Source organism: Arachis duranensis, chromosome 2 (genome assembly GCF_000817695.3).
Source record: "Arachis duranensis cultivar V14167 chromosome 2, aradu.V14167.gnm2.J7QH, whole genome shotgun sequence".
NCBI lineage: Eukaryota > Viridiplantae > Streptophyta > Magnoliopsida > Fabales > Fabaceae > Arachis > Arachis duranensis.
Window position 1 is genome coordinate 625,074 of NC_029773.3, and position 23,166 is coordinate 648,239.

The 23,166-nt window shown below is 28.8% G+C and overlaps 2 protein-coding genes across 2 annotated transcripts; both read left to right on the forward strand.

Moving 5' to 3' along the window:
* The first annotated feature begins 1,278 nt into the window (after positions 1–1,278).
* On the forward strand, positions 1,279–4,570 carry LOC107472804 (probable nucleoredoxin 1). The gene is made up of 4 exons (XM_021134622.2): positions 1,279–1,435; positions 1,535–1,557; positions 3,354–3,698; positions 3,771–4,570. Exons 1-4 carry the CDS (start codon positions 1,279–1,281, stop codon positions 4,431–4,433), a joined length of 1,188 nt encoding a protein of 395 aa, XP_020990281.2. The 3' UTR covers positions 4,434–4,570.
* A 1,297-nt stretch (positions 4,571–5,867) lies between these two features.
* LOC107472872 (probable nucleoredoxin 1) lies at positions 5,868–8,223 on the forward strand. Its single transcript, XM_016092400.3, has 4 exons — positions 5,868–6,012; positions 6,191–6,670; positions 6,751–7,230; positions 7,473–8,223. The coding sequence occupies exons 1-4, from the start codon at positions 5,920–5,922 to the stop codon at positions 8,049–8,051; spliced, it is 1,632 nt and encodes a 543-aa protein (XP_015947886.1). The 5' UTR covers positions 5,868–5,919; the 3' UTR covers positions 8,052–8,223.
* The last annotated feature ends 14,943 nt before the right edge of the window (positions 8,224–23,166 follow it).

Sequence of the window (23,166 nt, forward strand, 5' to 3'; positions counted from 1 at the left end):
TGTTCCTCTTCTTCATCACTTAATAAATTCCTCGTATCTGCTCTTGGTTTGTCCAAATCCAACTCATAAAAAGCTCTACCTGTGTTATATATATATGCAAATTAAAAATGAGTAATTGCTAATAGTGTTAATTATAATACTTATTAGCTGAGTCTTAGTTTGTGCTTTTGAGTTTAAAATGAGTAGCAAATGTACATTAATTCATTCTCTACTTTTTTTTTCTAGTATTAAGAAATTAATAAATTATTTAAATAAGTAAAAAAATTGTATTGGTAAAAAAAATCAACCAAATCCTAAAACACTAATAATAACATAGCAAGACAAGACAATGCAACTTATTATCACATTATTTAATTCATTATGCGAGTATTTACAAATGTATGTTAGGGGTTAAAATAAAACATGTTCGTCTTTTATTTAGACAGATAAAAAGAAATTACAAATATCAAGCTATTTAACCTAGTTTAAGCATTGATAAAGGAAGAAATAATGTTACGTGTAAAGAAATGATTTTGACAATGATATGCATGTGATAATAAATACACCAAAAACAAGAAACATGTATTTTGGACTTATTATCAAAAATTCAAAACTAATTAATTAGTTACGTAACATGCTTTTTTTACTAATAAATTATTTAAATGATAAAATATATTTTTTATCTTTAAATTTGTCAAAAATTTTAAATATATTCCTAAATTTTATTTTATTTTATTTCAATTTTATCCAAATAATTTTTATTTGCATTAAATATATCATTTACAATTAAATTTTCAAAAAATTTAAAATTAATCCAGCAATAATGTATGATAATTATCTCTAATTTATTTGTATTGATGGTTATTTTTATAAAATTACAGCTGAATTGATCTTAACTTTTTAAAAAAATTAGCTGTCAACGATATATTTGATACAAATAAATTTTTTTTGAGATAAAACGAAAACAAAATAAAATTTAAGAATATTTTTAGCAAATTTTAAGAAAAAAAATACTTTTCTCAACTATGCTTTTAGTAAAATCACGTTTATACAATTATTTTTATGTAAAATTAATAATTATTAGACGATAATTTAACTAAATATGTTAAATTATCTAACTATTTTCAACTATTAACTTTAAATAAAGATAATTGCATATAAATTTTCGCTTGAAACAAATAATCAAAATGCTTACCTAATTCAAGCTTGAGTTTAGTCCTTTTCTCAGCAACATGAAATCCAGCACAATCTACTAATCCTTGTGCCGAGCAGTCACATGAATCTTGTCTTCCTTTTCCAATGGGATCCCTTTCAATCATAACTCTTGGATTCATTCCATCTTTTAATGGCCATATTATTGTCCCTAACCACTTTGAGTCGCTCTCCGAGGAAGCTGCGTCGCCGCCGCCGTCGCCATTCCATTCGGGCACCATAATTTGGTGTCTTGGACCTATAGGCACATGCTTTACTCTCACGTGTCGATCAAAAAACGATTTTTGTTTGGAATTGTTGGGCACTTTTTTGACCATATGTTTTTTTTCTTCTTGTTCTTCAGGATCCAATGATGAATTTGAAGAAGTACGAATAGAAAATGTGGATTTTTTAGTTGAAAATCTCCCATTATTATTTTTCCTGGGTTTCTTTCTAAGGTTATACATTCCATCCTTAGGCTCTTCTTCATACAATGATGGATACATCTTCTGACTCTACAAAATGATGATACCAATATTTTGGTTTAATCAGTATATATAATGTTATAGCTTATAAGTATATATGTTTACAAAATTTGATTTAATTGAAGTATATAATAAGTTGCAACATTGATGGAAAAAAAATTAAAGTATATAATAAGTTTGAACATTTTTTTTAATAGTTACAATCGGAAATGGATCCTCTCAATTGTTAAAAAAATTAAGAGTATAAAGTATAATTTTTAACCCTTCATTACTCTCTCTTTCTATCCTATTTATAAAATTAATGGTGAAAAATCACGCTTTACTCTCTCAATTGTTAAAAAAATTTGAGAGAATCCATTTCCGTTATAATCACTCACTTAAACCCAAAACATTGAAACAAGAATCATGTAAATCAGGATCCGTACAAAATTAAATAATGCTATGATGATATTTCTCTGGATATTATATATAGTTAAAAATATTCATTATCCAAAAAATACATGGAATATAATCTATCAATTTAAAAATTAATTATTTTTCATAATAACTTACTAGATTAACTAAACTAACATATTAAGGAATATAATCTATCAAAAAGATCTTACGAATCCAAACTTTTTCTTCCAATCATATATGTATATTTCAAACAAAAATTAATTCACATATATATATATATCTTTAATTATAAAAAAAAAACACTTTCATAAAATAAACAATAATTGAAATTACCTTCCAAAATTGTTGTTCCGTGCATGACCTAAATCTTTTTTTGTTGAAGGCAGCCTCTGTATACAACAAAACCTTCTTTCTCTTAGGGTTTTTATTATTACAAGTTAAACCAACTTTAGATTCACCACAAGAATTTACCGCAACATTTTTAGCCCAACTCAATAATTCTATTGAAATATTGTCACCTTTTCTGTTGTTATCGTCGCCGTCACTACCACCATATCTCTTATTTTCAACATCAAACTCCTCTAACACTTGTATTTCATCGTCGCTACTATCATCTCTTTCTCCTTTTCCACCATAATCGGCAAGAATTGACTCGTCGAGAATAAATTGATTCAATACACATACCGTTGTATCTACATCTAGATCATGATGATATTCTTGCTTGGGAACTCCCTTGTCTTCTTCATCACTTGACTCTGATGATGATGAACTCACAAAATTCACATAGTTACCACCATGAATCTTTTTCGTTGTTGCCATTATCACCACCGATCGCAATATCTATAAAGAATTGTGTCCAATATATATATATATATTGGTCAAATTATCTTGACTGATCATTGAATAACTATATTATTTAGTCAAATAATTCTCTTGAATAGTTATATAATATATTAATTATAAAAAATAATAATTTAAAATATATAAAATAATATAAAAAAAATTATGAGATAGGATTTCATCTTTGAATATTTCATAGGTCCTTATTTAATTTTTTTTGTTGCAAATAATTTTTGCATATATCTGTTTTGGATATCATTTTCAAGTCAAACCATAGAAATTGACATACTTAAAACTTTTTCAATACATACCAAAGTAATATATCTTTAATTGACATTTTTAAATTTTTTTTAAATTAAGATGAGAGAATATTTATGTATACTTGAATTATTGATGTGCAAATTTAGTTGCAAACAGTAAAATATCTACCGACTTTAATTAATAACTATTTATCATTATGAGGTTGTGGGAATACCCTTAGATAGTGATGAAGAAGCATACAAGAAAGGACTTGAAAGTGTGGCTTGGCTATCCTTGCCTTTCAATGACAAGAGCATTAATAAGTTGGCAAGGTACTTTGAGCTCTCAGGTCTCCCAACTTTGGTTATTATTGGAGAAGATGGCAAAACTCTTCATTCCAATGTTGCTGAGGTTGTTGAGGAGCATGGTATTGCTGCATATCCTTTCACTCCTGACAAGTTTGCTGAGCTCAGTGAGATCGACAAGGCCAAGGAGGCCTCTCAAACACTCGAGTCAATTTTGGTGTCTGGAGATCAAGATTTTGTCATAGCAAAAGATGGGGTGAAGGTATACATACACACTATATCTTGAAAACTTTTAATTTCAAAGCTAAACTATTTTCTATTCTATTACTTTCAGGTTCCGGTTTCAGAGCTAGTAGGAAAGACCATCCTCTTATACTTCTCAGCCCATTGGTGTCCTCCATGCCGCGCATTCCTTCCAAAACTCATTGATGCATACCAGAAGATTAAGGAAAAGGACAATAATGCATTAGAGGTAATTTTCATCTCAAGTGACCGGGACCAAGACTCCTTTGAGGCATTCTTTGGAGGAATGCCATGGTTGGCGCTTCCCTTTGGAGACTCAAGAAAGGCTTTCTTGAGCCGCAAGTTTAAGGTATCCGGCATCCCAAAGCTTGTGGCCATTGGATCAAGCGGCAGGACCGTCACAAAAGAGGCCAGGGAACTCGTTGACCTTCACGGCGCAGATGCTTATCCTTTCACCGAGGAGAGGATTAAGGAGTTAGAGGCAGCAGAGGAAGAGATTGCAAAAGGGTGGCCTCAGAAGTTGAAGCATGAATCACATGAGCATGAGCTTGTGCTCACCCGCCGCAGGATATATAACTGCGATGGTTGTGATGAGGAGGGCCGTGTTTGGTCCTTCTATTGTGCCGACTGCGACTTTGATCTGCATCCAAAGTGTGCATTGGAGAAGAAAGAAAGCAAACATGATGAGGCCAACGATGAAGACAAGTCTAAACATGGTTGGGTTTGTGATGGAGAAGTTTGCACTAAAGCTTGAAATCTCCTTACATGTTACATTTTCAGGCCTTTATATTATATATATTATGTCTTGTGAGTTGTGTGGAATAATTTGGATGCTATATAATGTGATGTGATTATGTGAATGTTTAATGAAACTATGGTTTGATCTTTTTTGAGTTTTTTCTCCTATTCTGCATCTTCCTTTGTCTTATTTTGGCTATTTGCTTGGAAAAGGTGTTTAAGTTAAAGAACTCAATTGATCACTTCAGTCATTCTCCATTAATAACAGTTACTCAACATTGGTACATTCTCAAAATTTGTGCCACAATGTCATCTACCATAATATACCAAAGTGTAGGAAAACAGAGTGGAAACAACTTTTATGTATTTGCACTTGTGGATAGGTTACCTGACGCATTCTTTTTTTTCTTTTTTTTTCCCTATAAAATTAAATGAAGAAGACGATAACTTTCATTGATAATCTTCAAAGTAAGTTTTTTTTTTCTTTTTTTTACATTCGTTAGATTTTAATCAAAATTGGCTTGTTTAATATAAAAATAAGATTAGAAGGTCATTAGAATTTATTATTTTTGATTAGTAATTAGTCATTAATATTTAAAAGTGTGAGATAAAAATATGGGTTTTTCTAGGTAGACAATAATTTTTATGAATAATGTGAACAATAGATTCTAAAATTGATCTAAAAAATAAAAAAGCACCTAAACTCTAACATTAGGATAATCATCTGCACACCTAATGAATTGAATATTCAGCCATTGTTAATTATGCATGAGTAAATCGAATCAAAAGAAATAACCATCCAATTAAGAATCAATATAATCAACCATCTGAATACATATTAAATTGAACATCTGACATATTCATTATTCATATTGTTTAATATTTTTATTATCTACCTATACTTTTCCTAAAAATATATTGTTAGATTACTAGACTAAGTTAATTATGTGGATGACTAAAAATGATAGTTAAAAATAATAAATTTGATCCTTGAATTATTTCTCTAATAAAAACGACAAAAATTGTTATATCTCTATCAAAAATTAAATTAATTAGAATGAATTTGATATATGTCATAAAAACAGTAAGATGTATATTCTATCTTAGGTACGTGGTAATGTCTCACAAACTAAGTTTTTTTTTTCATCAAAACACCATAAATTAAATTAATCTATAAATACATGTATATTTTTAAAAAAATAATAATTAAAGAGTCAATTTTTTTCATTAAATACCAGTTATTTTTTAAAATTATGTTTTATTTTAAATTTTAAATTCTAATTCTAAATCTTAACAAATATAAAAAATTTAAAAAATAATTTTAAAAAACTAACAGATATTAGTTAATTAAAAATTTATTACAGAAGAGATATTGGGTTTGATTGGTATTTGTTAACCCGAATGTATAAATAGGCCCCTTCATTCGCGCACATGGCATTAACCGAAAAAGTCACTACTTTCACTCGCAACTCGCAGCTTACAACGCATCCACATCTGTTTTCATGGCAGATTCTGAAGATGATGCCCCCGACGAATTCCAAGACCTCTTCTCTTCTCCTGACAGGGACTTTTTAATCAACAACAATGGCGATCAGGTTATTCATTCTATTCAATTGATCTATTCTCATTTTAGATTTGATTCAATTGATCTCATGTTCACTGACTCTGCTAATTAAACCTATAGAAATTTAGATGCTAATTTGGAGTATGATACGTTTGTTTTAAACGTGATGAAATGGAACATTGTATAAAAGGGTTAGTTGCGAATTGCAGGTTAAAGTAGACACCTTGAAGCAGAAGAAACTCGGTTTGTATTTTTCAGCATCGTGGTGTCCTCCATGCCAAAGATTCACCCCTGCTTTGGTGGAGGTGTACAATGGACTCGCCCCCAAAGGTGACTTCGAAGTAGTGTTTATCTCTGCTGATGAAAATGATGCCACTTTTATGGAGTACTTCTCTCAGATGCCATGGCTTGCTATTCCGTTTTCCGATTCGGAGGCACGCAACCGCCTTGATGAACTCTTCGAGGTGGAAGGGATTCCTAATCTTGTGTTACTTGATGAAACTGGAGAGGTTGTTACTGATAGCGGAGTTGATGTTATTCGTGAATATGGAGTTGAAGGCTACCCTTTTACATTAGCAAAGATTCAAGAATTGAAGGATCTTGAAGAGGAAGCTAAGAGGAACCAATCCTTGAAATCTCTCTTGCTATCTCCTTCTCGTGACTTTGTCATTTCTTCCCATGGGAATAAAGTAAGCTACTAATTAACTAACTTTGTAAATAGCAGTTTCCAAATGTGATTGTGTGTGTATTTATTCATTCATTCATTCAGATAGCTGTTTCTGAACTCGAGGGCAAGATGGTTGGGCTTTATTTCTCATCGAGTTCATACGAAAGATGCACTGAATTTACTTCCCGCCTTGTGGAGTTTTATGACAAGTTAAAGGCAGATGGGGAGAGCTTTGAGATTGTGATGATACCTCTTGATGAGGAAGAAGAATCCTTTAAGAAAGGAATGGAAAGTATGCCTTGGTTGTCATTGCCTTTTGAGGACAAGAACTGTGGAAAGTTGATAAGATACTTTGAGGTCTTAACTCTCCCCCGTTTGGTTATTATTGATGAAAATGGGAAAACTCTTCATTCTAATGTTGTTGAGGCTGTTGAGGAACACGGAGCTATTGCATACCCTTTCTCCCCTGAAAAGTTTGCTGAGCTAAGTGAGATCGAGAAGGCCAAGGCTGCATCACAGACCCTCGAGTCCTTGTTGGTCTCTGGAGATCAAGATTTTGTCATTCGAAAAGATGGTACCAAGGTAAAAAGAACAAACTTAGCCACAAAGAGAAATGATATTTGTATCACTTTCTTATGGTATAAAAAACAATTTTTTTTTATCTTTTCTTACTTCTTATTAATCACTTTTAGTACTAGAAGGTGTTTCTTTCTTGCATAGGATTCATGTTATAGAAACAACTTTACTAGGGAATTAACTATTCTTTAACCAACCATCATTAGTAATTTGGATAATAAAATAATTAGGAGTTGTTCATGTTTCAGGTTCTAGTGTCAGAATTAGTGGGAAAGAACATCCTGCTCTACTTTTCAGGAGGGTGGTGTGCTGCATGCCATGTATTCCATCCAAAACTAATAGAAGCATATCATGAGATTAAGGAAAAGGAGGAGGAATTCGAAGTGATTTTCATCTCAAGCGACCACGACCAAGCATCATTTGACGAATCCTTTGCAGTGATGCCATGGCTGGCTATCCCTTATGGGGATCCAAGGAAGTCATACCTCAGCCGGAAGTTCAGGGTGTATGAAGTCCCCATGCTTGTTGCAATTGGACCAAACGGGCAAACCATCACAAAAGACGCGAGATTTCTGATAAACTATCATGGGGCACGGACTTATCCTTTCACGGAGGAGAGGATCAAAGAGGTTCAGGAAGAAGAGGATGAGGCTGCAAAGGGGTGGCCGGAGAAGCTGGACCATGAGAAACACAAGCATGAGATTTCATTGACCGTCCGTATGATTTATTATTGTGATGTTTGTGATGATGAGGGGCGTAAATGGTCTTATTGCTGTGAAAAGTGTGACTTTGATATGCATCCAAAATGTGCATTAATGGCTGACTAGTAATTAAGGAATTGAATTAGCCAAGATCGATCGGATAGCACTGAAGAACCCTCCTACTGCATGCAGCAGCAAACATATATATAGTGATTAAGTGATTCATGTGCATGCATGTATGCCATTTTTTGGAGATTTGAATGCTAATCTTGAATACATGTTAAAAAGCAAGCCGTGTCTATATACATCTTGATCAAATGCATAATCTTCAATTTTATATTTTTTGGAAGTTGGAACAAATGAAAGCTCACAAACCTTTTGTTTTATTTTCTTGGGCAACTATCTTTATATTGTGTGGGTGGAAAGAAATTCTTGTATAAATCAACCATAACATGGATGGCTAAATCACGATCTTTTTTTTTAAAAAAAAAAGAGAAACGAAAAATTCTCTAGAAAATTATCATCACACACTCACACTTTCATGAATTATTAGATTTGATGAAAACACCAAAATGAAAATTTTAAAGTAGGATGTCTTAATGTTTGAAACGTGTATGTATATATCATATATGGAGGCTAGTTTCAAAAATACCACTAACAATTTCAAAAATACCACTAACATTTGGTTTCATTTAATTTTGTCTCTAACATTTTCAATTTGTATCAAAATTATCTGTAGATATATATTAATTTTCATGTAAAATTTTAAAGATAAAATTAAAAATTTTAGGTATAATTTTGACACAAATCAAAAGCATTAGAAGAAAAATTGAATAAAATTAAATATTAAAAATTATTTTTAAAAAGAAATTGTAACTTTAAAAATAAAAAACATATTTTACCTTAAAATTAATTATAGAGCATGTTTCAATTAATACTATATTTATTTTTTTAAATTATAAAATTATAAGGAACAAATTTGTAAAATTAAAATATGAATTGAATAAATTTACATATTTCTCTCTAATTAATTAATTATAACTTAAAACAAAAAATGAGTAATTTTATGATCTTATCGTCAAAATTAAACCTCAAACTTATTGAAAGATCTTATATTATATGGAAAGTTTTCACCTATACCAGCCAACTTTACTGGCACACTCCTATATCACGTACGGTCCAGTAGCATGTTTATATTTTGTCTTGTAGTTATTAGTGGAATTACAAAACAATCCCTAAAATGCTATGAAGTACGGACACCTCACTTGTCGTGTCTACGTGTTGGACATATTTTGGACACGATACTCACTGATACTCGTTCGACACGTGTGTCTATTAAGGGTGACAACGGGTAGGTAGGGGCGAGTTTTTGCTCTATCCGACCCCGTCCCGCCGTACAACAACCCGTATAGAATTTGCCCTGCTTCTATCTGCGGGTAGTAAAACGTTGAACCCTAATCCGCCCCTGCGGGTATCCGCCCCGCCCCTACCCGCCCCTATAATTATTAAAATTCAATAAATAAAATTAAATTTCAAAATTTATATAACCATCATCACATACATAATATAAATTAAAATAAAAATTTAAATATAATACAATATTATTAATTATTTTACATATATATATATTCATATATATTATATATCGGAGCGAATATTACTTAAATCTGACTCCGTTCGTTAAAAATCTCGATTTGAACAGGTAGAGGCGCGATAGATACTTTTGAATAGTGTTGTAATTCTTAAATAGGTCAAATCTTTTTATACTTATTTAGACATATATGAGTGAATTAACTATTTAACCAAACAAAATTAATTCGATGTGATATATATTAAAATTTGTGATTATTCTAGGTAGGTGGTGGAATAAAATAAATATTTCTTATTAGATATTTTAAAAATTTTTTTGTTCTTTAAAAAGAATATTTATGACCATTATTTTAATTTATAGTATTAAATTTATACTAAAATAATTATTGTTTATAATTCTGTAAATATATAGATATGTCAATAGTCAATATGAACCTAGAAAAAGAGAAAAGAAAAGGAGCTTTTGCTTGTTAGTGAAAAATCAGTTTTAATCTCCATTTTTTTTTTTGTTGTGCAGAACAAATATTAATCGTAAGAAGAGAAAGAAAAAGGACTAAAACTTTAACACAAAAAATAAAAGACAGAGAGAGGGAGAGACAAAGACATACCAGTTTCTAGAGAGAATCGAAAATTGAAAAGAAGATTTTATTAGTGGGTCTTTTGATGAATGTTTTAGTTTGAGAAAGGACTAAAAGTCTAAAACAGAGAATAAAAGATAAAGAGAGAGAGAGACAAAGACATACTAGCTTCTAGAGAAAGACAAAGAGAGAAAGAGAGAATCGAAAATTGAAAAGAAGATTTTATTAGTGGGTCTCTTTGACGAGTGTTTTAGTTTGAGTTGACCTCTTCCGTGAAACTACAAAATATATATTAAGGGTTTTTTACTACGAGAGTATTTTATGATATTTTCTAACTCAAGATAACAAAAAAAATTGAATATTCAATATAAATCTAAACTTTAACAACTCTGCATAAAATTCACACCGATTCGACTCGTGGACATTAAAAAATTAAATCTTAATCCACCTTATTCGTAGATATTCAGTCTATTTTGTTTTGTCTCATTCTATATCTTCTCTAATTGTTTTTATAGTTATTAAAATTTAACGAATAAAATTAAATTTTAAAATTTATATAATCATCATTACTTATATAACATAAATTAAAACAAAAATTTTAATATAATACAATATTATTAATTATTTTACATATATATATATATTCATATATATTATATATCGGAGCGAATATTACTTAAATCTGACTCCGTTCGTTAAAATCTCGATTTGAACAGGCAGAAACACGATGGATACTTTTGAATAGTGTTGTAATTCTTAAATAGGTCAAATCTTTTTATACTTATTTAGACATATATGAGTGAATTAACTATTTAACCAAACAAAATTAATTCGATGTGATATATATTAAAATTTGTGATTATTCTAGGGTAGGTCGGGTAGCTAGTGGAATAAAATAAATATTTTTTATTAGATATTTTAAAATTTTTTTTGTTCTTTAAAAAGAATATTTATGACCATTATTTTAATTTATAGTATTAAACTTATATTAAAATAATTATTGTTTATAATTCTGTAAATATATAGATATGTCAATAGTCAATATGAACCTAGAAAAAGAGAAAAGAAAAGGAGCTTTTGCTTGTTAGTGAAAAATCAGTTTTAATCTCCATTTTTTTTCTTTTTATTTTTATTGTGCAGAAAAAATATTAATCGTAAGAAGAGAAAGAGAAATGACTAAAACTCTAAAACAAAAAATAAAAGACAGAGAGAGGGAGAGACAAAGACATACCAGTTTCTAGAGAGATACAAAGAGAGAATCGAAAATTGAAAAGAAGATTTTATTAGTGGGTTTTTTGATGAATGTTTTAGTTTGAGAAAGGACTAAAAGTCTAAAACAGAGAATAAAAGATAAAGAGAGAGAGAGACAAAGACATACTAGCTTGTAGAGAAAGACAAAGAGAGAAAGAGAGAATCGAAAATTAAAAAGAAGATTTTATTAGTGGGTCTCTTTGATAAGTGTTTTAGTTTGAGTTGACCTCTTCAGTGAAACTATAAAATATATATTAAGGGTTTTTTACTATGAGGGTATTTCTGAAATTTGTTAATTTAAATAAAGGATAAACTATTAACATTATATCTGAAAATTTATGTCATTGACAAAAATATTTTTTAAAAATATAAATAATAAATAAAATTTTAAAATTTTAAAAATATAACAAAAATATTTATTAATAAATATTATATTTTTTTTAAGTGACAAAATTTTTTTATATTTAGCAAATGAATTCTTATTCGTTTGATCCAAATTTTTGTAGCCACATTTGAATAAATGAATAACTATTTAAAAGACTCACAAAAAAAATAGAACAAAATTTAATCTTTAATTTTTTTTATTTTTTAGTAAACCTTAATCAAACATAATAAAATTATTTTTAAAAAATATTCGTTTAACAGAAATTATCAATTTTTAAAAAATAAAATATTTTATTTTTCTAAATCGTTTTTGAGTTGTTTTTGTCAATGGTATAAATTTTTTGTCATCATTTTATTATTTTACCCTGAATACAAAAAATATATTTAGGGACAAAATTAACTCTCAAAGATATAATTATCATCAGCATTTCTGTTAATAGTATTTACTCTGATCTCAAAGGTATAATTGAAACATATTTAAAATTTTAAGAATAAAATTAAAATAAATTAAATATTAATGATATATTTTAATTTTTTTTAAATATTAGGAACAAAAAGAGACAAAATTTTACCCTATTGTCAATTTTGACCTAAAATAATTGCTAAGTACTAAGAGATTATCATTTTTATAAATAATTATATTATAAAAATGGTAAAGTAATTAAAAAAGGAATAAAATCATGTAATAATAATGGCAATTTTCAAAATACATTTGAAATATTTTTCTTTATCTCAAGATATTATTTTGTTATAATAATCCTATGTATATACTAAAATTTAGCTACTAATAAGCCAATATATATATTTGGCATCTTAATTTTTTATCATACTATTGTAAATAATTTTGATTATTCCAGTAAAATATTTTAGGTTTGGTTATTTTATTATGATAAATTTTATTATTTTAATGAATAATTATTTAATTAAAATTAAAAATTATATAAATTGATGTATAAATATAGACAAATATATAATAACTAATTTAATAGCTAAATTTTCTTGCACAAAATATTTTTAATTTAGTTAATACCTTTTTTAGTATCAAATAATTTTCAATTTTAAAAATTTTATTTTTCAATTTCAACCTATGTTGGTGCCATTTAAGAATTTGATGGGTTTTAAAATAATCTCAATAGTTATGATCTTACCTCATATATGAAAAAAGTCGTTTTAAAATAAACAACTTAGGACGATATTTTTTAAACCCAGCGTTTAATTTATGTACCCATTTATAATCTATTAATGAAACATTAACTTTGAATTGTTGCTACCTTAGAAACTATTATTCACTATTCAGTAACTTTTATACCGACATCAATAATGATATTTTATTATCATGTAATATCTTTCTTTTATTCACAGCTAGAGAGTAGTATTTAGTTTGTAAAATTGTTTAAATAAATAACTTCAAAGATCCATATTTTTATTATTAATTTATTATATGATCTTTTGTGATTTTGGATCCGTTATTCTTTCACTAAATTTTGGTGATAGTAAATACACTAAAGGGTGTAAAATCCCAAATATTGTAACTTAAGCCTTTTATGAATAAGACTATATTACTATAGATTACAAAATTTGACTTGTCTTTCTTCGTTGGTAAAGCCCAGAAGATTCATGATGAGTTGATAAATACATTTTATTAAGGTTAAAGAATTTAAATATGAAAAAATATGTATTTTTTAAAAAATGAACTTTTTTGATGTATATACAAGCAGGTGGACGTAATAAAGGTACAGGAATAACACATAGGTAACGTGCTGACTCAGCACGTAACCCACGTGTTGAACATTTGTCAAAATCTGAAGCAACACGCAAGTTCTGTGTTGACACGTGTCAGCCTTTCGTCAACACGCCTGATGCGTAATTCCAACGTGGTAGCAACACGCAAGTTGCGTGTTGCCACGTGGTGGACGTTGGTTAGACGGATTTGCAACACGTTGTCTGCGAGGTGAGTCTTCCGTCTATAAAAAGCAATGCTCGTAACCATTTTGCTTCATTCTGAGAGAAGTATTTTTCTCTAGGGTCGGTACCATGGAGGGCACTACCAATATAGTGGTTTACCACAACGGTGAGGTCGTACGAAATACATATGAGGGTGTGAACTTTACGTGTGAGAATATGTTTTCATTTGTAGTTTCGTGCAGTATAACGATCGCGGAACTACAGTACAGACTCTGTCAAAGCATAAAGGCTGATATTGTAAACATGGTGACCAACATTCTCTACAAGAGTCCGGTTGTCGTATTTGGCTGCCTGATACAATTTGAAGTTATGCCAATCGTCGATGAAACAAGTATTCAGCGGATATTTTGTATTTACCAGAAAACTCAGATGCAACACCCGAGGATTGAGTTATATGTTGAGTTTGAGCATATTGTTGCAGATGAGGTTCAACATGACCCATATGTGCAAGATGACAGAGGTGAGGCATACTTGGGAATGAACGATGATAGCAATGAGGAGTTCGAAGCTACGTACGAAGCCGGTGATGAAGACGCTGACGACGATGTGGGAGGTAAGGCAGTGGCAGAAACTTTAGTGGTTCCAGTCACAGTTAGTCAACCGATGAGCGTTCCACCCTTTATGCGTAGTTTGAATCTTGACGTCATGTATGCACCGAAGTTTTCTGAATATGCAAACATAGGTACCTGAGCAGTGATAATATGTTTACTTGATTTTGTTTTAGCGGATCAATGAACAACAAATTTGTTTTCTTATAGGTGTTGCTGATCTTGAGGATGGGGAGTTTAGGATCAGAATGGAATACGGTTCAAGAAAATCAGTGATTGCGGCAATTCGGAATTACATTATCTTCAGAGGGGTCGATTATGTTGTTTATGAATCCGAGCCACAGATGTTCTATGCAAAGTGCAAGAATTACGGACGTGGGTGTGACTAGCTTATCCGAGCCAGCTTGATACAGAAAAAATCTTGTTGGGAGATTCAAAGATACAATGGGAGGCACATGTGTTCCATGGGAATGATCTCATAGGATCACTCCAGGTTAGACCCAGACACGATTGCTGAGGCTATGAAGCCATCGGTTGAATCCGAAGCTTCCATAAAGTTCAAATCTATAACTGCGGAGGTCCAGGCAAGATTCAACTACACTATTAGTTACCGGAAGGCTTGGCTGACAAAGCAGAAGTCGATAGCCAAGGTTTTCGGTAGATAGAAAGAATCTTACCAAACTTTGTCGTTGTGGTTCTTGGCGATAGTTTAGAAGATGTCTGGTTCACAAGTTCAAATAGAAACACGACTCCTGTATAACGGGAGTCAAGAGGTGGACGGTGTAAGGATACTTCATCGGGTATTCTGGAGCTTTAATCCACGCATAAGAGCTTTCAAATATTGTAAGTCACTGGTTCAGGTTGATGGGACCCACCTATATGGAAAATATAAAAGTTGCATTTTGGTTGCAGTTGCGCAAGATGGGAATCAAAACGTTAATTGTACCGATTGCTTTTACCATTGTAGAGGGTGAGACTACTTATGCGTAGCACTTTTTTCTCAGTAATTTACGAATACCTGTTGTAAGGAAAGACGGCGTGGGGATAATCTCCGATCGTCATGAGTCAATTCGGGCCGCAGTCAATCGTAGCAGAGGTGATTGGAAACCTCCGAGAGCATGGTGGATGTTTTGTATTCGGCACATCGACATCAACTTTTTAAGGGAATTTAAGGTTCCGTACTTGCAAAAGCTTGTGGTCAACATTGGGTATTCAATGACAGTGGAGGAGTACAATGCCAACTACAGGAGGTTGCAAGAATGAGGCGAGGCCTATGTTCATTGGTGCGATAACATCGATCGTCCTCAGTGGGTGTTGGCATTTGACGAGGGACGTCGATGAGGTCACATGACAACGAACCTTGTCAAGTGCATTAATTCAGTGTTGAAGGGTGCTCGAAATCTTCCTATATTGGCGCTAGTTCGAGCAACATATTATCAGTTGAACGAGTTGTTTACGCGGAAGAGTACTGAGGCTTACTAGCGTAAGCGTGCTGGATTTACTTTCTCTGAGTTTGCCACTCAGCGGATAGAGGCAAACATGCAGCGCGCAGGTAACATCGTTGTGAACCGGTTTGATAGAAGAAACAAGGTGTTTGAGGTGCACGAAATGCCTAGTGGAAAAGTGTTAGTTGTTGATCTTGCGCGACGGAGGTGCGAATGTGGGCATTTTCAGGTGAAGCGACTTCTATGTCGCAATGTTATTGCGTGATGTGCTAACCAGTGACTGGATTGGCAGATATATATCAACGATGTATATAAGATGTCAGAAATTTGGAAGGTCTACAGAGAGAAGTTTGTCCCGTTGGGCGACACGGAGACATGGCCTGATTACACGGGAGCGACCTTGGTCATAAATCCGGCCTTGCGACGAAAGTGAAAAGGTCGTCCCAAATCGACTTGCTATCTGAATGAAATGGATTCATGGAAAATGCGTGATCCCCGGGTATGCCATCTATGCAGAAATCAGAGTTATAGTCGCAGTAGATGTCCTCAACGTGCTGGACCAAGTGGGGTTGATGGCAGTGGGGCCTCGTAGTATTTTTAATATCTATGTATTTTTAATTTGAGTCATTGGATTTTAATTCGATCAAAAAACGATTTTTATTTAGAATTGTTAGGCACTTTTTTGACCATATGTTTGTTTCTTTGTCTTCTTTTTTTGTTCTTGTTCTTCAGAATAATCAGGATTCAATGAAGAATTTAAAGAAGTACGAATAGAAAATGTAGATTTTTTAGGTGAAAATCTCCCATTATTATTTTTCTTGAGCTTCTTTCTAAGGTTATACATTCTATCCTTAGGCTCTTCTTCATATATTGATGGACACATCTTCTGACTCTACAAAATGATGACATCAATATGTTGGTTTAATAAGTATATATAATGTTATAGCTTATAAGTATATGTTTACAAATTTTGATTTTATTGAAGTATATAATAAGTTGCAACATTGATAGAAAAAAATTAAAGTATATAATAAGTTTGAGCATTTTTTTTAATAGTTACAATCACTCACTTAAGCCCAAAACATTGAAATAAGAGATATTTAAATAAGCATAAATAAAAAATTAACCGATCAAAAACTACAAATAAAACACCAACAACTTAAAAAATCAATGAAACTATATATTAAAAAATATTACAAAGGAAAAAAATATTTGAATAAAAAATATTAAAAGACATCTTGACAAACAACATATTACAAAGGAAAATGTTGTACAACCAAAGTTTTTGATACCAAAATAAAGAGACATTATTAAAAATGGGTTTAAGATTTTTATTATCCAACTATAATATATAGTTATTTAATTTTTAAAATAAATTAGATTCTGATGATATTTTTCTGGATATTATATAGAGTTGAAAATCTTCATTATCCAAAATACATGGAATATAATCTATCAATTTGAAAAGTAATTCTTTTTCATGATAACTTAATAGATTAACTAATAGCAGAATAACTAAACTAACATATCGGGAATATAATCTATCAAAAATTGATTCACACAAATATACTTTTAATTATCAACAAAAAATTTCATAAAATAAACAATTGAAAATTACCTTCCAAAATTGTTGTTCCGCTTGACCTAAATTTTTTCTTGTTGGAGGCAGCCTCTTTATATAAAAAAACCTTCTTCCTCTCTTAGGGTTTTTATTGTTACAAGTTAAACCAATTTTAGATTCACCACAAGGATTCACCGCAACATTTTTAACCCAACTCAATAATTCCATTGAAATATAGTCACTTTTTCTGTTATTATCATCGCCGTCATAATCACCACATTTTTTATTTTCAACATCAAATTCTTCCAACACTTGTGTTTCGTCGTCACTACTATCTCCTTCTCTTTTTTCACCATACTCGGCGAAAATTGACTCATCGAGAATGAATTGATTCAATACACATATCGTTGTATCTACGTCCAAATCATGATGATGATATTCTTGGTTAGGAACTCCCTTGTCTTCCTCATCATTTGACTCTGATAATGATAAACTCACAAAATTCACATGTTACAATCATGAATCTTTTTCGTTGTCGTCATTGTTCGATCACCATCGACATCTATAAAGAATTGTATCCCATAAATATATAAAATGTTATTGGTTAAATTATCTTGACTGTACATTTAATAATAACTATATTATTTAGTCAAATAATTTAGTCAAGCTAAATTGAATCCTAAATTAATATTGAATTCTTTTGACTAGTGAGAGCATCCTTTTAATGCTTTTATGTTAAAATAACATAATTTAAATTTTTTTTAACATACTAACATAATATATATATATATATATATATTATCAGAAAAATTTGATAATTTTACATTCGTAGAGATTAAATGAATTTATATAGGGTATGAGTATTTATATTCCTGTCCCCCTCTCCATTTATTTATATTATGAGATAGGATTTTATCTCTATAAATATTTCATAGGTCCTTATTTAATTCTTTTGTTGCAAATAATTTCTGCATATATATGTTTTGGATATTATTTTCAAGTCAAATCCTAGAAATTGACACATTTAAAACTTTTTCAATACATACCAAAGTAATATATCTTTAATTGACATTCTTGAAATTTTTTTATTAAGATGAGAGAAGATTTATGTATACTTGAATTATTGATGTGCGAATTTAGTTGCAAAAATTAAAATATCTACCGGCATTAATTAACCGATCTAATTTGTGGACATTAAAAAATTAAATCTTAATATATCCACCTTTGTAGATATCTGGTCTATTCTGTTTTGTCCCATCTTATTTTTTTCTAATTATTTCTATAATTATTAAAATTTAACGAATAAAATTAAATTTTAAAATTTATATAATTATCATTACTTATATAACATAAATTAAAGTAAAAATTTAAATATAATACAATATTATTAATTATTTTACATATATATATATATTAAAATAATATATATTTATATATTATATATCGAAGCAAATATTACTTAAATCCGACTCCGTTCGTTAAAATCTCGATTTGAGCAGGTAGAGGTGCGATGGATACCTTTGAATAGTGTTGTCATTCTTAAATAGATTAAATCTTTTGACACTTATTTAGATATATGAGTGAATTAACTATTTAACCAAACAAAATTAATTCGATGTGATATATATTAAAATTTGTGATTATTCTAGGGTAGGTGGTGTTATAAAATAAATATTTCTTAGATATTTTAAAAATATTTTTTTTAGTTCTTTGAAAAGAATATTTATGACCATTATTTTAATTTATAGTATTAAATTTATATTAAAATAATCATTTTTTATATTTCTATAAAGCACATTATTATATAGCAATGTCAATAGGTAAATATGAATCTAGAAGAAGAGGAAAGAAAAGGGGCTTTTGTTTGTTAGTGAAAAATAAGTTTTAATCTCACAGGTTTATTTTTATTTTTATTTTTTTTGTGCTGTGCAGAACAAATATTAATGGTAAGAAGAGAAAGAGAAAGGACTAAAAGTCTAAAACAGAAAATAAAAGACAAAGAGAGAGAGAGAAAGGCATACAGTTTCTAGAGAGAGACAAAGAGAGAAAGAGAGAATCAAAAATTGAAAAGAAGATTTTATTAGTGGGTCTCTTTGATGAGTGTTTTAGTTTGAGTTGACCTCTTTTGTGAAACTACAAAATATATATTAAAGATTTTTGATGATGAGGGTATTTTTGGAATTTGTTAATTTAAATAAAGAATAAACTATTAATATTATACTAAAAATTTATGTTGTTGACAAAAATAATTTTTAAAAATATAAATAATAAATAAATTATTAAATAATTTAAAAATCTGACAAAAATATTTAATAAATATTATATTTTTGTAAGTGACAAATTTTTTTTGTATTTAGTAAATGAATTTTTATTCGTTTGATTCAAATTTTTGTAATCACATTTGAATAAGTGAATAACTATTAAAAAGACTAAGAAAAACAAAATTTTAATCTCTAATTTTTTTATTTTTTAATAAACCTTATTCAAGCATAATAAAATTATTTTTAAAAAATATTCACTTAACACAAAATTATCAAATTTTAAAAATAAAATATTTTATTTTTTCTTAATACTTATAAAAAATATTAAAATTTGATCTCTAAAATCTTTTTTAAAATATATATTTAATATATAATTATTTTTTTACGTTTTAAAATATTTGAAGAGCTTATTTATCGTTGATATCATTTTGAGTTGTTTTTGTCTTATATAAATTTTTGGTCATTATTTTATTATTTTACCCTAAATACAATAAATATATTTAGGGACAAAATTAACTCTCAAGGATATAATTGTTATTAATATTTCTGTTAATAGTATTTACTCTGATTTCAATGGTATAACTGAAACATATTTAAAATTTTAAAAACAAAATTAAAACAAATTAAATGTTAGTTAATGATATATTTTAATTTTTTTTAAAATATTAGGGACAAAAAGAGACAAAATTTTACCCTATTATCAATTTTGATCTAAAATAATTGCTAAGTACTAAGAGATTATCATTTTTTTAAATAATTATATTATAAAAATGGTAAAGTAATTAAAAAAAGAATAAAATCATGTAATAATAATGGCAATTTTCAAAATACATTTGAAATATTTTTCTTTATCTCAAGATATTATTTTGTTATAATCATCCTATGTATATACTAAAAATGAGCTACTAATAAGCCAATATACATTTGGCATCTTAATTTTTTATCGTACTATTGTAAATAACTTTTATTATTCCACTAAAATATTTTAGGTTTGGTTATCCTATTATGATAAATTTGATTATTTTAATAAATAATTATTTAGTTAAAATTAAAAATGATATAAATTAATGTATAAATTCACAAAACATTTTTAATTTAGTTAATACTTGCTCTAGTATCAAATAATTTTCAACTTTTAAAATTTTATTTTTCAATTTCAACCTATGTTGGTGCCATTTAAGAATTTGATGGGTTTTAAAATAATGTTAATAGTTATGGTCTTGTCTCATATACGAAAAAAGTCGTTTTAAAATAAACAACCTAGGACGATATTTTTTAAATCCAAAGTTTAATTTATGTACCCATTTATAATATGATAACGAAACATTAACTTTGAATTGTCGCTACCTTACTATTCACTATTCAGTAACTTTTATACTGACATCAATAATGATATTTTATTACCATGTAATATCTTCCTTTTATTCACAGCTAGAAAGTAGTTTTTGGTTTGTCAAAATTGTTTAAATAGATAACTTCAAAGATCCATATTTTTATTATTAATTTATTATATGATCTGCTATTGTAAGTTTGGATCCGTTATTCTATCACTAAATTTTGGTGATGGTAAATACACTAGAGGGTGTAAATTCCAAATAATGTAACTTAGGCCTTTTTTTTTGAATAAGACTATATTACTATAAATTATAAAATTTGACGTGTCTTTTTTCGTTGGCAAAGCTAGAAGATTTATGATGAGTTGATAAATACATTTTATTAATTTAGATACAATAAAATCTAAGAAAATTTGCTATAAAGTTAACGTTAGGAATGGTAAAACTCTTGGATCCTAGCAGGGACGTCACCAAATGGGGTTTGACTATAAAAATTTTTTTTGTGAGAATAAAGACGGAAGATAAAATTTTTCAGAAATATGTGCGAGAATTTGAACGAAAATCTTTATTATGTTTTTGTTAATATCTGAAATTTATAAATTTATTTAATTATCTTTAATAATTTTTTTTATATTTTTTAGTCATTTCACATATATCATATATAAAGAAAAAAATTCTAAATTTTTAATTTTTATTTGCATAATCCTTTTTCAGTGTAGAAACTTTTAGTGCCGTCCATACTATATGCAATATTCTTTTATATTGAAGAACGAAAACAGAGATGGTAAGTAAATCTGTAAGTAAAGACAAAAAATAGAGAGACATTCTCCACTTCTACTCTATCCTGTTATCATCCCTAATTAACATAATAATATTTCATGTATGAAAAGGTTTATCAACAAATATTGTGTATATGTGATTCAGATTCAGATGAAAGTTTAGTAGGATATATATGCAATGATTTTGTATATACTCCAATGCATATATACCCTTTGAAATTGATTTGTATATGGAGAATGACATAAGCATTACATAGAGAGAAAAAAAAATAGCAAATAACCCAACCAGGAAGTTAATTTTTTTTTTTTTAATTTTCTTGGATTAGCCTTCTAATATACTCAACAAGAATAGTCCATTCTGTATAAGGCTCATTATTTTTTACAGTATTTTTTACTAATGAATCAGTAACAATATTAGCAAAATGCAACACCAAAAAATAAATTATCATTTGTACCCATAAAAAATTATAAATATTGACAAACGTACCTATATAAGAATAAAACGACAATTATAACAACGGAAGATGGCTTTCGTGTGCCAAAAGTACCCAGACATTAGTTACACAATTGGTCCGTTAGAATATTTTTGACACACGAAAGCTATCTTCTGTGGATACAAAATTAATCCAAGCACGCCAATTTTTCACTAGTAAATCCTGAATCTTTTTTATAATATTCTTTTCCATGGCATGAATAGAGGCATTTGTTCTTGAATAAGAAGAACAATCTGATACAATTCGTTTCATAAATAACATCATAAATACCTATCTTTCAAATTAGAATCAAACTTCTTCAAACAGCAAAAAATTCTCCTTTAAGAATTGATCCAAAAATCTCGTCACTACTACCTCCTCCTCCTTTTCTATCATACTTAGCGAGAATTGACTCATCGAGAATAAATTGATTCAATACACATACCATTGTATCTACGTCTAAATCATGATGATGATATTCTTGGTTAGAAATTCTGTTGTCTTCCTCAACACTTGACTCTCATGATGAACTCACAAGATTCACATAGTTACCACCATAAATCTTTTTTGTTGTTGTCGTTGTTCGATCACCACCGTATCTATAAAGAATTGTGTTCCATATATATATTAGTTTCATAGATTATGTATAAAATGTTATTGGTCAAATTATCTTGACTGATCATTGAATAAATATATTATTTAGTTAAATAATTCTCTTGAATAGTTATATAACATATTAATTATAAAAAATAATAATTTAAAATAAAATAATATAAAAAAATTTATGAGATAAAATTTTATTCCTGTGAATATTTTATAGGTTCTTATTTAATTTTTTTATTGTAAATAATTTCTGTATATATGTATTTTGGACTTTATTTTTAAGTCAAATTTTAAAAATTGACACACTTAAAACTTTTTTAATACATACCAAAGTAATATATCTTTCATTGACATTCCTGAAATTTTCTTTTATTAAGATGAGAGAAGATTTATTGAATTATTGATGTGCGAATTTAGTTACAAAAATTAAAATATTTACCGGCATTATTAATAACTATTTATCATTATA

Bases quoted from the DNA above. Each gene is read 5' to 3' on its own strand.
- LOC107472804 (XM_021134622.2), top strand. From the start codon at position 1,279: ATGGGATCCCTTTCAATCATAACTCTTGGATTCATTCCATCTTTTAAT. The intron at 1,436-1,534 runs GCACATGCTTTA...CTTGTTCTTCAG, and splicing joins TTGGTGTCTTGGACCTATAG to GATCCAATGATGAATTTGAA. The intron at 3,699-3,770 runs GTATACATACAC...TATTACTTTCAG, and splicing joins TAGCAAAAGATGGGGTGAAG to GTTCCGGTTTCAGAGCTAGT.
- LOC107472872 (XM_016092400.3), top strand. From the start codon at position 5,920: ATGGCAGATTCTGAAGATGATGCCCCCGACGAATTCCAAGACCTCTTC. The intron at 6,013-6,190 runs GTTATTCATTCT...TGCGAATTGCAG, and splicing joins TCAACAACAATGGCGATCAG to GTTAAAGTAGACACCTTGAA. The intron at 6,671-6,750 runs GTAAGCTACTAA...TCATTCATTCAG, and splicing joins TTTCTTCCCATGGGAATAAA to ATAGCTGTTTCTGAACTCGA.